Genomic DNA, 16,381 nt, shown 5'->3' on the forward strand with positions numbered 1-16,381 from the left:
GAAATGCATCACATGGGTAAAAATGCAGAGCTTTCTTCTGAAGGTGCGAGAGAAATCCAAGTTTTGGTGGCACTATGTCTTGCGAGCTTCAATTTCCTTGCTCGTGTCAATCATGAGGTAGCAACAAACTTACCAAGCTTTCCCCTGAGCTTCGTCAAGCAACGATGTCATCCCCACGGAACGGCTTGCTTACTTGGGAATCTCCGGCTTTCCAGCGTGGTGAGAGCTCCCATAAGACAGAAGTCTCAGTCCTTAAACACAACACACAAGACCAGCGCAGTTATTTCGGGATCATACGAGCAGCGGGAGGTGTTCTCGCTTAGGACCGTAGGTAATTCATGCATTGGGTCACGATAATTTGGAAGGTTTTCGATGACGAGTCTGTTGCTTCGGAATTGGCAGTGTCGTCCCCTACCTACCTCATTGTGCACCTTTACTCGGTCGCACATAGTCTCGCAATTACTGAAATGCCAGATTTACACCTTGATTTCGACAGTGAAAGGCTCCCGGCTCCCGAGACTGTCCACGCGCCCCAGCAGATACTCCAAATGGCGAAAAGATGCACTAGGCTGATACTGTGGCACTATTTCCAACCAAAGAAAACCATTAGCTCAGGTCTTCCAAATGCGGTGCTTTGTATCATTGTAAAGGGACTCAGCTCACCCATATGTCCGCAGAGCTCGACCTCCACAAAGGTTAAACCCCTTTCTGTACGAGTTTTACCCATAATCCCGGATCCAGCTGACTGCTTTGTGTCGGCAGGTACGTAAAATTCACCATCTGGTGCTCGCTGAAAGCCCTGTGCGCCGCCCCAGGTCATGTTCTGAATGGCAAACAATGTCCCGTTTGGTAATATGGTGTAGTCCATATCTCCCTGACCGATGAGTGCGCGGGTTACCCTCTCGATGACACCCGGCAGCACGGTTTGTGAGCTCCATAGCCCTGCGGCGGCGGTTTGGTCGGTTCCGTTAACGAAGACAGAGAGGTCGGTGCATTCTTTCCAGTTGCTAGATTGGGGAGCGTTGATTGCCTTTTTGACTTCTGGTCGATCGAAATAGATAGATGCTCCGGTTGGAAGGTAGTCAAATGCACCGGGAGCACCGAGGACGTCCCAGAGACTGGGGCAAGTGGTCGCAAGATGGTACGGGTCCCAGCACTGAATTTTCAAAAGTTCGAATGTCATCAGCCTTGGCAGTCAATTGCGGGTTTGGAGAGGAGTCTCCTTACTGGGTTTGTGTTGAAGGCATTGTTGCCAATTTCCATGTACAGATCGCAATCGCTCCGCACAGTGGGCATCTTCCCAAGTGGAGGAAATAAGAAGTACTTGTTGACGTAATCGGTATAGCCGCAAGAAGCTGCTCGATCCCGAAGATAGGAGCTGAATGTATCGTTGAATGCAAATAATTTCGACCATGCCTCATAGGTAGAATAGGCGAAGAGCTCCCTCTCAACAGCTCTCCCGGCCAGAGTTGGGTCGTACAACATGATTCCATCGAGGTTATAAAGTTGTGTATCCTTGGCTTCGAGCATCGCGTGTGCGATGTAGGGTACAAACATTCCTGACACAACGTTAACTTTTCAAAGCTTGGCCCAAACTTCAGTTTCGCTTTGCGAGAATATTCATACCGGCATATGACTCCCCGGTTAGATAAATTTTGCAACCCTGAAACCCAAACAACTCGATGAAATTTTTCAAGAACCCCAAGAATTGCTCGGCGACATCGGGTTGCGTTGTAACATTTGCATTCCCCACTGAGAAACCAGTCCCAATAGGTTGATCTACCCAATACATATCTGTGAGATGGTGCCAACTGTATGGGTTGGCAACAGGCTTGAAGGTGCCATACTGCCAGGTGAAAGGGCCATTCTCCTGCAACAGCCCTTCCAATGAGCTGCATCCTGGTCCGCCATTGAGCCATATAGTGATGGCATCAGTAGCATCCAAGTTGTCGGTCGGGAAATACCAAAAGTATAGTTGGCGCTCATCGCCATGGATGTCGGATACAGGCAGCAGACCAGCGTATGACTCGCCTATGTCAAAGTCCACGTCTGGAATTGCCGTTCCGTTGACCGCGAATGCTGGAAGAGTTCAGTGATCAGCCAATTCGTATTATTCGAGTTATCATACCGGGCCAATCGAATACCCTTTGTCTTTAGGTTCAAGTATTTAGGGTCTTTGATGCTCCTTTTTGGCCGGTTACTACCTATGGTAGCACTTTTGGATATCATGTACTCCCTCCGCTGACGCAAAAAAGAGGTATGACCGATCGCCGGTCCATTGAGCTGATCGAAAGGACCGTTTGCGATTGACCCACCAGAAAGACAAAGCCAGCTCGCCAGAACATCAATAGATCTCAATCTCATAATTTCTGTACTCTTCGAGGATAGAAGAATCAGTTGATAGCGAGGCGCATGTAACAATCGATTCACGTACCACGATCTAAACAGCAACGATTTGGCTTACTATGGTAGGTTCTTGCACTTCCAAAGTCGTACTCCATTCGAGAATTGCTGATCTTTCATGAGGATTATTAGACCCATGCAATTAGCTAGCACTGCTACTATCGGACAGTCTACACAGGTGGATTACTCCGATGTCGCCACAGATGACCCATTCATAGCATGCAACAAGTGCCTACCTAGGTATACCACGGCTCTCCTACGGTATTCCATTATCATGCACCTGTAAGTCAAAGCGTACCAGCTGGTCTAAGTCTTAGTGCATTAGCGCCAGCATTTCCAAAGTAACAATTTTGTTGGAGAAAATTTACATCTGCGGGGCAAAAATGAAGATGCAGTAGATGCTCTATGCAGCGGGCTCAAATGATGAATTTCTACACCCCATCAGGGAAGTACTCGGCGGGGACGACTGTCTACACGTGCAGAAGGACATCATGGAGTGTTTCAGCCTCCGGGAAGATCGCCGCTTCTTCTTGAGCTAATGCTTTATCTGTAATTAATTGTATTGACCTTTTTGCTAAATGCGAGTATGTAGGCTTATCTTTGTTTCCTAAGTAATAGCATGATGATCAATGGCCCCGATGCAACCCTAAGCAGGGATCATGAGATTGGCCGTTGGAGTACACCGCAGCCCATAACGGCGATCAGGCCCATAAGGAGCTTGTAGTCCGAACCTCTGGGGCTACTGTCGCCGATTGGAAATAAATGATCAATAAAAGCATGCATGCCCGTGACAGGACCATTTTCAAGAGGCGGTCTATTCCGCGAGTGTGCGGATCCTCCGAACGGGAGGAAGTAAGATCCGAAGCTTATCTTTGCTTGTCGAGCATTGGCACGGGGCTCGGCCCGCCGGTGTCCAACCATACACCAGCCACTTCTATTCTCCGACAACCCCTCCGGAAACGTCTCAATGAAACGCGAGTACGGAACTTTCCACGAGCTACTCGCGCAAACTAATGCATCTGACCATTTCTGGCGCTTCAGAGATGATCAAAGTCATTTTGAAAGCGTGATGTGCAGATTGGTGCCTAAATTGCGTGATTAATGAACGATTGTAAGCATCAATGTAGATGGTGAGCAGTCGGAGCTATGTAGTTTAAATCTGATACAGCACGGAAAAGGTCATGGATCACTGGGTAAAAAAGGCATAGAGCAGCAATAGTAGGAAGTAGGAAGGGAAAACTTTGCTGAGATTAAATATCAGAGATGAAGTATAATGGCATGTCTGTTTCGTTGGCTCCTAAATCGCAGAAAAGGATGTCTTACGAGCGAAGCCTTTGAGATAGACGCGATGAAATAGCAGAGGGTATCACGCAAAGAACCGAAAATCCGAGAGCACCCATTCCTGAAGTGTCATGATTTTTCTGGTCGCAAAATACTCGACGCCCAGATGCAGCCCAGATTAGAACAAGCGGCGTGTCTTGTGACCGACTCGGATGCCGAGTTGGACACTGTGACATATGTCCCTAAGAGCTGATAGAATCGCCATGGAAGCTACATGCTGTCGTATGCATTCCTCGGTGCGACCACTGCTTCCATTCTCCAGGCTATTGGTGTGGTTGCGCTTCTGACAAGTCAACCGTGGGCAGATCTACCCACACCACCTCTCCATTTCAAAAGCTACATACCTCTGGTGCAGACTCCACTCGAATTCTCCAGTGCGGGGACTCTCTCGCTCAGGCACGGGCAATAGGATGCAAATTTCAAATTCGCACCTACCCCTGGATCCCCCCACCTTGAAATGACTAGGCACTTCAAGAGTGACGGAACATGCGCGACTGGGAGTACTACACAGACAAATACGGCAAGGGCTAGCCCGTCACTACCATTGAGGCTTTAGCTGGAGAGCGGAACCTCTACTCGACCTGAGGCCTGCATATTGAACACTGCCTGTGCACATGGCGGAAGTTCATACGAGCACATGCAGCTTTGAGGATGCTTATTGCGAGTCAGATTTATCATACGAGCATGTGCATCGTTATTCCGATGCGTTGTAAACAGCCTTGAAGCAACCCTGAGATGAAGTGAATATCAAGCTCACCGTTCAGTTTCCTATGTGCGAGAAGAGTCTTCAAAGTCGAGGCAGCCTGCAATTATAGTGAAGCAGTCGATCTAATAATCTTGATGAAGCTCTCAGAGTATACGAATCAACTACTCGCAAAGCTGTTTCTGTGAAAAAGTTGGGACAATGATCTCTGAAAACAGTTCAAGGTGGTTATCTAAATTGTGCCACTAATTAAATAGTTTCAGAAGGAGAAAGTGCATTCAGAACTGATGTGTGTCTTCTCTTAGGCTGTGTGGCCATGTTCGTGTACATCATGCTGCCCGATGTGATGCTCTTCGCCGTTGCCGTGTTCCCCTTCCTTTGCCGTACCGTTGAAAATGACATTCTGTTTTACCCATTCAACAATCGGCTCCCACTTACGGCACTTGTGCAGAGTGTTGAAACTCGGACTCTCGCCATTGAACCCAGCAGGATCATTCCATATGAGATAGGGTGTCACATCCGCGGTACACATCAGATTCATCCGGAGAGTTTCAATGCAATGATCCACATGCCATCGAACCATTTCAGGGCCACCGTGCCATGAAGCCTCGCTGCTGTAGTCCCACTCCTCACGGTAAGTGTACTGTCGAATGAGATTCTGATTTTCATGTTATGAGTATTCACGAAAATGAGATAACGGTATTGTTTGGAACTCACCAAGCAATGAATTTGATGGAAGCCCTCCAGCAATCCAACAGTTGGACTTCTGGGATCGCCTGGAGTGACGCGACGCCAGTCAACCTCACTTGATTGATTCAAATCGCCGAGGTGTTGAACACCGACAGGAAAGGCTCCATCTGAGAAAGATCAGTCCTCGCCGTTGCAAGTACTAGTAATTTGACGTTCTTACACTTCCAGAGCTCCGTCCAAGCTTGTTCCAGGTCTGCCGTTGGTTTCCCACGGTACTTTGTTGGTGCAGTGGAAAATTCGTTCTCAAAGGTCACCCATTCGTACTCAACAGCTTCCATGACCGGTGCTATGGGTTATTTTTTAGTCTTGATAATGGTGAACCGTAGCGGCTTGTAACTTACAGTAGGCGGACAAGTGTGTTGCACATTCTTTGTCTCCGAACCTGCGAGACTGGACAATGACCGAGCCAAGAAAGAAAATGACGGAGAGGATGAGTAAGGAAATATTGACATATAGGTATTTCTTTGCAAGGCAGTTTTCTTCAACGAGACCTTTCTCCAACTCTGTATCATGCGCGAGGAAAGGCACTGCTTGTTCATCCAGAGAGGAGTTTGGAGACAGAGATCGTGCTTCAACTTTGTCACGTCTTGTGTGTGATCCATTGAGGCTGTACATGATTGCCTCTGAGGAATAATAGTGAAATGAAGTATTAAGGAACAGCTTTCGAATGGTGAACAGATGTGAAAATAGTTGTTATGGAAAAATATGAGGAGGCAGAAGATGTTGACAGCGTCTTTTCTCGATGATTGCGGATGAGGGAAGACGGAAAAAGGTCCATTGGAGGCGCCATAAACAACTGCGAAGCGCCCCGTATTACCCTTCGCACCAATCCCCGCACGAAAGATTCCAGAATTCGAGTTCCCAACTTAGGTATACCCACATATGGTGCTCGGATATCACTGCATTCTGCGCGTGGACAAAGCTAACCGTGATCGGAGATGCCGAAAGGGTTTTCCAATTTGACACACCAGGCGCAGATCAAAAGCGGATAGTGGATCTATAATGCGCAGGTCTGTGAGGTCTAGACGTTGATGTCTTTCTAATTTGGTTCGTAAAGCCTCAGATTTCGCTCCCAACGTGCTGCATCCCCGAGTACCAACTATGGAGGTGAGTCTTCCGGACGAGACTTTTCTTGGATCGGAGACAAGGAACAGAGATACTCTCTGGCACATGTAGCAGAAACTGGGAAGACACAAGACTCTTCCAGTTCTTGCTTGCATGAGGTCAGGCATGAATTTCCAGCGCTAATCGGAGGGACAAGGTCTGGTTACATTGATAAATCACTTCATCGACCGTCGATAGAAAGTCCTCGCCCCTGCGTGGGCCGCAATCACTGTATACTACCCCGGTGGCTGTTTCTCATGAATCTTGAATCATGTTAGGGCAACTTGACTATATAAGGGGCCATCTTCCTCTATTTTTCAATTTAGAATCTCATCAATCCTCAAGCTTCATTTCCATACACTCTGTTCAAACAAAGTCACGCTACATTCGTTGAAAGCCTACCAGATTCATCTTTCCTATCAGCTACAACATGAGAGCTTCCACTACCACCTTTCTTCTTGGCTTGGCCGCTGCTGGTTTGGCTGCGCCATTGAAGCGTGACGTCGAGTGGACCGAGAAATACGTCCAGCCTGAAGCTCGCAGTGTCGAATGGACCGAGAAGTACGTCCAGCCTAAGCCTCGCGACGTCGAATGGACCGAGAAGTATGTCAAGCCTGAGTGATTCAGACAATCATTGAATAATGTGGGGAATTTCATGAACAGCCCCGTGGATCCGAAATTTCAAGCTTGCATCAGAATTGTAAGATAGCTACTATTGCAGATGCTACGTTGTCCCATAGAGTTTCCAATGTTCCATGTCTACGAGGAATGCAGAGAGTGATGCAAGTTGAACATAAGACTTGAGTCCCGTCAAATCAACCGGCCATGAGAAATGTCATCAATCGTCGCTGAGGTAGTATCACAACTTCAATGGAGGGTAGTGTTCCTTTCCATGTTGGGATACCTGTCATCTGATTTACGGAATGGCTTTTGAATCTTTTGTCCTTTCCGCTAGTGATGGTGGAGATTTGACTCTACTGGTCTTTATTTATCCTTCCTTGGTTCGATTTATTCGGCGATCGTTTAGGACTCTCCTCCATGAACTTAATGCTCTGATAAATTGGTAGATCGAACCAGGCAGTTTGACTGTGTCCGGACGAAAGAGATTCTTAGTCCGTTGATGGATCACCATACTAGGTAGCCTCCAACAAATCAAGCATTTGTAGCCAGTATGTAGCAACCGATGAAAACAAGACAATTGCAACCCAACACCAGTGCAAATCAACATATCTCACCAGAACAGTCAGATCTCCGAACCCCTCCAGTGGCAGACGATATAAGATACATGAGAGTAAACAAGACTCTTCTTCATTGTAGTTGAATACTTGCTACCCAGGGCTCCATCTTCGGCTTTACAACAATTAATGTCGCAGGTTGAAGTGAAATGGATGACGAATATCTCTTTAGGATGGACGAAACAGACACATGGATTTTGGCTTTTGCGACTGCGGTACAAGGTGCGATTTGGAAACGGTTTCCATTATGTTGAAGGTAGAGTTTCAGGAAGTTGGTACATATGAGGATTGGCGAATACCTCTCACTGATAATCAGCTGCAATCGTTGCGATTGGAAGACGAGCGGGGCAAATCTTCATCAGTCATCTGCACATCTGGTATCAGAGTCGATAGATCATTGTTACGCAGTATCGTCTCCTTTTTGATTACATTATAGACAATTACTACCCATCAGCGAATGCTTCTCTATAACCTCCTAGGTACATATATGAGGGATAATCGCTAGGGAAAGAGGATTATATGCTGGGGTATGCTACGTGCCTCCACACTTACATTGGCTAGATATGCTTCTACCTAATCTGATACTGAGATAAGATTGTCTACGGTGGGAGATTCATTCGAGACAGAGGAAGATTCCTCCAATGTCAAAAACCCAGACTAGTGCATTGCGAAGAGATCATGTAAAGAGTAGAGACTGGGCTGAAGGTAGAGACTGTATTTGCTTCGCTTGGAAAGATTTGCTAATATCAAATTCAAATCATCATTCGGAGATTCATCAACGTCGTTAAGTAGTCACTCTCGACTCGATCTTTTCCTTCGATCCAACGACTTCTCAGCACGCGGCGGGGGGGCAGAGCCCAAGATTGCCCCGTGGGGACGCATTATACCGGTGCATCCCCGGCTGCGGAAGCGGAGCATGGATCCTTGTCTGCTGCCGTGGTAGAGACCCCACCGAGTGGAATCTCAGGCTTCACTTCGCTTGGCTTGGCCGGCCTTGCACGAGTCCAGAGGTAAGGAAGGTCAGCCCAGAGGTCCGTACTCCGGTCACTCGGGCAAAGGTGTCTTCAGAGCGACTCTCCGGTGGGGGAGATTTCACCTGTGATGTGATTCAGTCGATCTCGGACGGGCGAATGTAAAAGCTACGACGAGGTAGATCAACATGGTACAAAGGAGGATTCACTCGCGCGCCATCCACCTCCTCTCCTCGCGAGACATCTTGGTGTGTTTGCCGTAATACTCGTCTGTATTCTCAATGGGCGTCACGCAGTAGACTGTCGGTGAGGACTGAAACTCAATGCGCTTGTTCGAGGCGTTTGTCCCTATCGAGGAGGTCTTCTTCAAGATACTCTTGGATGAGCATGAATTGACGTAGGAGTAGCTCGGGACTTGAAAGGTCGAGAATCGCTTGGCTGCTGGACTTGCTGGGGAAATGGGAGTCCGTGGGGCCGGCACAGGCGACTTGAGAGACAGCGTGGGCCGGGGGGCGCTCTGGGCAGCAGCAATGCTGAGGGAGAGCTTGGGCTTGGAGGCAGAGCGAAGCATGTTGTTGTTGTTGACGTGGAGAATTAACGAAGATCACGGTTGGTTTCCCAAAGGTGCGACGTGAGTGAAGATATCGAGTGTGCAGAACGCAGAGAGTCACTTCGATCAACGAAAGAGACTCGACTGGAAATTCAAAGATCAAGAAAAGCGAAGAAATTATCGACGTGATAGATTTTTAAAAGAATAGAAGATCAAAATCGGGGATCAACTGAGTAAGAATGGTGAACTATTGAAGAATCGTTTTGGACCAGCCAAGACGAAGCGGGGACAAAAATAGAACGGAGTGAAAAAAAAAGACAGACAATCTCAAACAACGATGCAGAGAGGAGGGAAAAAAAGAACAGGAAGCGTCTCCTGAGATGGATGTGGGCGGCTAATATACTCGAGTTGAAGATGGGCAAAGGAAGAGGTGGGCGAGGAGGGGAGCGAAGATGAGATGGTCGGATCGACAGCCAACCAGGATGCCTCGTCTACGCGCCCCGATGCAGCACACCGACACTATCACTTTCCCGTCACTCGTCACACCTCCGTCGACCTTTGTACTTGGTCTGCGCACGACCCCATTATGAGACTCAACCTCTTCTGTACGACGCCAACCGAGAGTCCTTGACAAGTCTCACGGGTGACTCGCTGTGACGGGCTGGCCTCGTGCAGATAGAGGCCAGTGACGATGCAATAGAGCCTGCCTCGGCACAGGGGTGGATTGGCCGCAGGCTCTTCTTTTAGTCGGATGAGAGGAGTATCAGAGGAGATGTTACAGATGGGAGGCAGTCTCACGTCGCACCCATGCATTGAATTTCATCGCCAACCACCGCAGTGCTAGATGCGGCCAGCAAATTTGCCGTCATGACGAGATCCTCCGCCGTGATCAATCAATTGCATGGACTTGCAACTTGTCCAGTGAAAATCAGCAGATACCGGCCGGGGAAGGTGGAGGGCGAAAAAACAAAAGGCCTACTGCAAGTACACGAGCTCGCGAGGCTGAGGTTGAGGTGACTATCGATGCCTGGGAAGCGCTGGTCCTCACGACACTTGTAAGGGGTGGCGTTCTCGCTCTGGCAATACAGGGCTGCTGGGCATTCGAAGGCTCTCGCAGTAGCTTAGTTATCTGACCTCTTTGAGGTCTCGGAAATGCCTTGTATTTTGTAAGTTATCGAGAGAATGAGTCTGCCCAGGAGCAACGTCACACCGATTCGTATCCAGAGTCCGGATATGGATCGGAGTCGACTGTGCTGGAACTGATCAAAGGTTTCATAAGAATTTTGAGACTACCGGAATCATGAGCCAGAACCAAAACACAAAAAGCATTCTGAGGTCTCCCCCCGCCCCCCCCTTCGGTAGAGAAATCCCGGCTGTGGTTAACTGGCGCCTTCATCTGACACGGGAAGCTTGCCCCAGTATGAAGCTCAGACAGTCACAGGAGAGCCGCTCGCTGGCAATGGAAAAGGGCCGGGTCCTCCCCATTTCAATGCCACGTCTCCGTGCCTTCGTTGTACTTTTCCATCACCAATCCACCTACCGTTAAGCCCAACTCCTTGTAAGCTGCACGGAGTTTCCTCCACACCATTGCATCGGCACCGTGGAGGAGTTCGAGATCCGAGTCTTCCGGGGCCGAGTCATCGGCATGCCCAAAAGTCACAATCACAAGATCAAGGTCACGGATCGTGCGTTCCCAATCCGCATTCATGTCATCAACCCGCATAAAGTCGCTAGGTTGCACAAAGGGCTCTGTCGCATTGACTGGCTGCGTCCCTCCCCGCGCGATCCATGTTGTTTCGTTCTGCCAGGTCCATTCGCTGACCGACAGCAGCGTCTCAAACAAGACACCCATGCGAAGTCCATCCGGAAGCGGTTCGGCTTTGCTCTGCTGCCACCTCAGGCCGATCGATTCAGTAGTACCCGCGACGAATGTCCCGACCGTATGAATCGGTGGTTGTGTGGTGAGCATGCGCCGCCAGCTGGCTTCGGGACGAAGAAAGACCTTCAGCGTCTCGGGATCGTCAACAAAGGTAATGCTTGTGAGCTCCAATTCTTGGTCGGGAGCACCCGGCGCGGGGAAACAGGAGGGGAATATTTCTGCGAGAAGCTCATTGTAAACCCGAACAGGCTTTCGGGAGGGCGCTTCCCGAGGCAGAAAGTACAAAGCGCGTTGCAGCGAAGCCGAATGCCGAATCAGAGTGGCCCAGTTGTGAGAAACTCGTTGACAGTTGATGAGCGTTCGCATGTCCATTTGATGCATAATTGCCAGAATGATCTCCGGCAGTGCAAAGGCCCGCGAGAAGGCTGACTCCGCGGTGCGGCTTCCCATGGTGATCTGGTCGTACTCAAAATGCCTCGATGTCTGTTTTTCTCTTGGTCCTAAGCAGATGAAGGAAGCTATGAAGGACGGCCACTCATCATCTTATATGAGCCGGCTTGTCCTGATTGCGGGGGCCAAAAGTCAATCATGTGCTGCTTTGCGTTAGTCCACGCTAACCCCTCGTCATGAGTAGCTTTTCCACAAGATCAGACCTCTTGGGGCCTTGATTGCAAATTGGAGTGGAACGAAAAGTTGCTTCTCATGTAAGTGCTTGGCTTCTCATGTAAGTGCTTGGAATTTTATTCCTGTGCTCTGATTGGCTGGTGGTGGCAGAATTGACCGCCCCCAAAGTTACATCACGTGATATCTTTCAGATGTTTGCTTCTGTCTCGATCACGTGATCAGCCCTGAACTCCGCTCGTGTCACGTGGTCCTACTAGCTCGTCTCTCGGGTGACTTATCACGTGACTCGTGCCTGTAATATTAACTTGCGTTATAGATATACGATTTGACTTGCGTTGATGGGGGTCTACGGGGGTCTCCCCCGTATATAGAGTTAATAATATTGATATAATCGGTAGATATCATAGTATACTACAATTTGCACTTCTTGCCCCACGAATTAGAAAGGAGGGGCAGCATACTTGTAAGCTCCTCTGACATCGGAGGCTTGTTGGTATTGCTGAGCCCCATTTCATGAATGTGGTGAATCGTGGTTGGGGTGATCAAGATTCCAGAATTTGTCGAGTCCTCCGGCACAGACGATAGAGGGCTGTCGCCTATGGGAAATCCCCGCCTGCAGCAGAATGGTGCACAACTATCACGTTGGACTACGTCGATTGTATAGTGTGTACTTCTTGTACGAGTCCACTGCAGCAGAAGGTCCCGTAGTCCTATCACTCAGACGCGGGATGACCTTTCAACCTCAAGGGCACAGCCTTTCCTTACTAGGTCAAAGCCCTCACATTCAATCTTCAATCAACCTCTCAAGATCGATGGCCCGGTCCCTGCGTTCTCAATGGACCGTGATCGCCCGTCCCGACTTCCGAGAAGTAAAACGGATGCGAACCTAAATGGATACAGCCGCTGCCAATCCCGAGCCTGCCGTGGAACAACTAAATCCTGTTTCCCATCCAGTTCTCAACCTTGATTTGTGCATCGCGTTCGTGAAGAAAAGCGGATCACATCTTTAAACTCAAGCATTTTAACAATCCCTGCCAACGCCGGTATACTCTCTCGCTCATCTGCAGGGGTGGAAAAGATACGAAGCAAAAAATCCATCTCGACGTGTCCAGCTTCACGCTTGGCATTGTGTCGCATATCATGGGCTCCATGAAGAACATTCTCGAGCCGCTCGGTGCGTCAGCCCTATGGATCTAATCTAAATGAGGTGCGCCACCACGCGCTGGACTAACGCGGATTGATTGTGTAGCCATTGCTTCTTTACACACTTTGGGCGCTTGGATGAATAGGACTGTTCGTCATCCTTCCGATGTTGATGACCCCAGTCGAACACCATTGTTTCGGGACGATCCTAGGGAAGGACGCTGGGATCCCGGAGATGTGTCTACCGAAGAAGTCGCGAGCAAGGTGCACAATCGCAGATCGAACCCGAACATCCCATCTCGCGTCTTGAGAAAATTTCCTTTTATTCTGGAGATCTGGTACTGGCTGTTGATCTACTGGGTAAGTATCAGCAAGCCGCTCCACATGTTGGGTTTTGCACCTCGAAGATCTCTCTTCACTCCAAGCTCCATCTAATGCTGTTTTCTTTGCTTCGAAGGTCTACCAAGGTGCCCGTGCCGTATCAGCGCGACTCATCGCCGGCAATGACGCCACCTTTGCCAACGCAGAAAGACACGCAATCCAGCTGCTTCACCTCGAGCATATCCTCAACCTTGACATTGAACTATCCGTCCAACAGGCCATTCTCACGAAAGCCCCCATGTGATGGACTTCCTCGCCATCGTCTACTATTCCCATATCATCGTCGGAGTCGCATTCTACGTCTACAGCTACACCACGCTCCCCCGCCGGCGATACGAAGCCATTCGACGTTCTCTGGCGCTGATGAACATTTTCGCCTTTTGCATCGTGACTCTGTGGCGTTGCACACCTCCCCGTCTACTCCCCAAGGAGTACGGGTTTGAGGATGTGCTCCATAAGAGTACTGCAGGATCTGCCTGGACGCACAACAAGTTCCAGTTGACCATTGCAGCGATGCCGTCGCTGCATTTCGGCGTGTCTGTCTTCGTCGCGTCTTGTCTAGTCGCATTCAGTCCGCACACGGTACTTCGCTCTGTTGCGCCGATCTGGCCGGTAATGATGGGATTGACGGTGGTTGCGACGGCAAACCACTTCGTTCTCGACATGGTGGTCGGGGTTGCGGTGGTGGCTAGCGCGTACGGATTGAATCGGGCAATGTTGATTCTCGTACCGATTGAAAGGATCATCCTTCGCATACTTCGCTTGGAGAAGCCTCGGTAAAGGATCATTTTAGCGGCTCAAAACAGAAGCACTGCATTTCTTGCATCGAGTGTCATTTTATTGACCATGACATTGCCGATTGAATTCCATTTCACCGGTTTTGTCTGTATTTTTAATCCACCTTTCGTTCCTTGAATGGTCTCCACAGACATGTAAACATGTGTCCTCCCGCCTGCGCTCTTGATCTCGTAGCTGAGGAGCTTCCACCGACCGAGCTTGCTAGTTCAAGTTTAGGCAGGTTTATGCGTGTGGGTGTTGGCGGCGAGATCCATGACGGAAATGTGACCACGGCTTCCATCGTTCCAAGAGAAGAGTAAGAAGCTCAAAGCCAAATCGATGTCGTTGTCTCTGCATGCTGTCAGCTACACCTGGGACGTTTGATCCGAGTCCGTATCTGTCGAGATGGTGCCGCAGGTATGCAGCGTCGGACAGGTGGCTATCATTTCACGGGTGTAAGGAAAGGGGAGATAAAGTACTCGTGTATGACTTTCTGAGTTATCAATTACTAACATGGGGCTATGCGCTAGTGCACTTTCGGCGATCTAGGATGGTAGTATTTTGCCTAAATTGTGCGACTTGAGAGGTCAATTCGTAAGTACTTTGTACTCGTCGTCTCAGAGTCTGTACCCTCAACTCTGTAGAGTCTGACAGTTTGTAGTCTGTACTGTCGATCCCACGCAATCATCAGCAGGAGTAATCACCCCTCGCTTTGCTGGACTTGGCCAAGTAGTAAAGCCGCATCGTCACACCATTCCATCACCGATTGAATACTGCATACGCTATGCAGAAAATATATGTACCGGATAGATGGATCATGACAGACAAGCAGAGCAGTAGTGCGCTACTGCACTGGTGCCGACCAGTCCTGGGGTACACGGCTGACCGGTTTCCCCTCAAGGATCTTTCCCCATTCCAGCCACGGTGAGCCCGCGTGAGGAGAGCTGCGGAGAAGCTCCTCGACCGGAGTTGGGCCGAGACCAACACCGACCAGAACCGCACGTCTCCAACTCTCTTTCTTTTCCCCTTCCTCGCCAGGACACTTGGCTCAGTTGGCTCCGGGCTGCACTTTTCGGCCTGCTCGCTCCGCATCCCCCGATCACGGTGACGGCGGTATCCGAGAGCGCGATCCATTGCTCGTAGTATTGTCGTTTTGGGGGCTGGATCATCGTATCATGGTTGTTCGATTGACCGATGGCTGTCACTGTTATGATCCTTCGCGATGGTCGGTGCTCAATTAGCATTGATTAATGGCATTGGTGAGTGATGTTTTGAAATTCTCAATCGAAATGCTGTCATGGACGTTATCGTCTGTCATAAATATTAAGTAGCCCTGGCAGTATTTATCTAGTTTTCAGGTACTCTGTAGTCTGTAGGTCTGTAAGTCTGTGGTCTCAGTTCTGTACTTATTTATGAAATAATCGCTATGCCTGCCCTGGGCAGGTATGATGCAATCCAAGCAAGCGACACGTGACACGGCCCAGATGAGCTCCGGTTTCTCCCTTTCGGAAAGTCTGACTCGGGAGTTCGCAGTCCTGCCGAGGGTCCTCGTCAAGTTGAGTCACTCTGCAAGAAGAACAACCGTACTTTGAAGAAGATCATGGCTACCTAGAAATAGCGTGAGCCTTATGCGGTTACCATAGCTAATCTCGCAATTATACCTGGTGTACTTTGATTTTAATATACATCCGTAATACCTTAGGAAGTCTCTATCACTCAATAGTCAATACTATTACTCAGTAGGTGACTAGGGGTGGATCCACGGGCATGTGAATACTTAACTCCGAAAAGATATCCATCTCCCGTTAAATAGGTATATGTTGGACGAGAACGGCTGGGCAGAAGAACGTACAATTACGAATATGCTGGAGTCTGCAGTCTGTACTGCTTCCAAATCATAGTATGACTCGACGCTGATAGTCAGCACTGCCACCTTACAGTGAGGTAGATGGAGTGTCTTCGTCATGAGCCCGACAAGGTACCTGGTTTGATTATGATGGATTGCTTTCCCGGAGTGACTTAGCACATCATACATGAATGTAATTAATTAGTGCATACTGCATACTGATCGTCATACTCTATAGTCATACAGTGTCATCTCCAAGCATCGCAGTTCTTCACCTCATAAATCATCAAAAGATGATTCGGAATGGCTGTACCCAGAGCAGTGGTAAGGTCATCCTCGGATGGATTAGGTTTCGAACCGTGGCTCCTGGTGGCAATTGTGCAGAGTGCAGACAGGTACAATGTACTTTGTACATGTCCTCTCCGCCCAAAGAACTGGACGAAGATCGAAAAAGACCGACTTTTGAGGCCTCGATGCTTGGCCAACATCAGATGATTAAGAGATGGCTCAACGTCTTCAAGTTGAGAGTGTGCAGTTGTCTCGAGTCAAGATCCAATGTCATCGATAATCCCGGCAAATCACTCGATCGTGATATCTCGATGCCCGGTCATCCACTGTAGAAGGTACCCCGGCATGGCCATCTAACTTTTTTACGCAGATGGCGGTTAAATTCA

General features: G+C 49.0%; 6 protein-coding genes across 6 annotated transcripts; 2 read left to right on the forward strand and 4 right to left on the reverse strand.

Annotated features, from left to right (window-relative positions):
* Positions 1 to 476: 476 nt before the first annotated feature.
* N7539_000669 (uncharacterized protein) lies at positions 477 to 2,501 on the reverse strand (the record flags this gene model as incomplete). The annotated part of the gene is made up of 5 exons (XM_056930273.1): positions 477 to 610; positions 664 to 1,156; positions 1,228 to 1,559; positions 1,627 to 2,079; positions 2,465 to 2,501. The coding sequence occupies 5 exons, from the start codon at positions 2,499 to 2,501 to the stop codon at positions 477 to 479; spliced, it is 1,449 nt and encodes a 482-aa protein (XP_056794566.1).
* A 2,247-nt stretch (positions 2,502 to 4,748) lies between these two features.
* On the reverse strand, positions 4,749 to 5,812 carry N7539_000670 (oxidase ustYa family protein; the record flags this gene model as incomplete). Its single annotated transcript, XM_056930274.1, has 4 exons — positions 4,749 to 5,105; positions 5,165 to 5,304; positions 5,358 to 5,483; positions 5,539 to 5,812. The coding sequence occupies 4 exons, from the start codon at positions 5,810 to 5,812 to the stop codon at positions 4,749 to 4,751; spliced, it is 897 nt and encodes a 298-aa protein (XP_056794567.1).
* Positions 5,813 to 6,731: 919 nt separating this feature from the next.
* On the forward strand, positions 6,732 to 6,923 carry N7539_000671 (uncharacterized protein; the record flags this gene model as incomplete). Its single annotated transcript, XM_056930275.1, has 1 exon — positions 6,732 to 6,923. One exon carries the CDS (start codon positions 6,732 to 6,734, stop codon positions 6,921 to 6,923), a length of 192 nt encoding a protein of 63 aa, XP_056794568.1.
* A 1,789-nt stretch (positions 6,924 to 8,712) lies between these two features.
* On the reverse strand, positions 8,713 to 9,078 carry N7539_000672 (uncharacterized protein; the record flags this gene model as incomplete). The annotated part of the gene is made up of 1 exon (XM_056930276.1): positions 8,713 to 9,078. One exon carries the CDS (start codon positions 9,076 to 9,078, stop codon positions 8,713 to 8,715), a length of 366 nt encoding a protein of 121 aa, XP_056794569.1.
* Positions 9,079 to 10,543: 1,465 nt separating this feature from the next.
* On the reverse strand, positions 10,544 to 11,386 carry N7539_000673 (F-box protein; the record flags this gene model as incomplete). The annotated part of the gene is made up of 1 exon (XM_056930277.1): positions 10,544 to 11,386. The coding sequence occupies one exon, from the start codon at positions 11,384 to 11,386 to the stop codon at positions 10,544 to 10,546; it is 843 nt and encodes a 280-aa protein (XP_056794570.1).
* A 1,314-nt stretch (positions 11,387 to 12,700) lies between these two features.
* Positions 12,701 to 13,864, forward strand: N7539_000674 (phosphatase PAP2 family protein; the record flags this gene model as incomplete). The annotated part of the gene is made up of 4 exons (XM_056930278.1): positions 12,701 to 12,734; positions 12,810 to 13,063; positions 13,161 to 13,324; positions 13,393 to 13,864. 4 exons carry the CDS (start codon positions 12,701 to 12,703, stop codon positions 13,862 to 13,864), a joined length of 924 nt encoding a protein of 307 aa, XP_056794571.1.
* Between the last annotated feature and the right edge of the window lie 2,517 nt (positions 13,865 to 16,381).

This window comes from Penicillium diatomitis (assembly GCF_028827545.1).
Source record: "Penicillium diatomitis strain IBT 30728 chromosome Unknown utg000001l_segment0_segment0, whole genome shotgun sequence".
Classification (NCBI taxonomy): domain Eukaryota; kingdom Fungi; phylum Ascomycota; class Eurotiomycetes; order Eurotiales; family Aspergillaceae; genus Penicillium; species Penicillium diatomitis.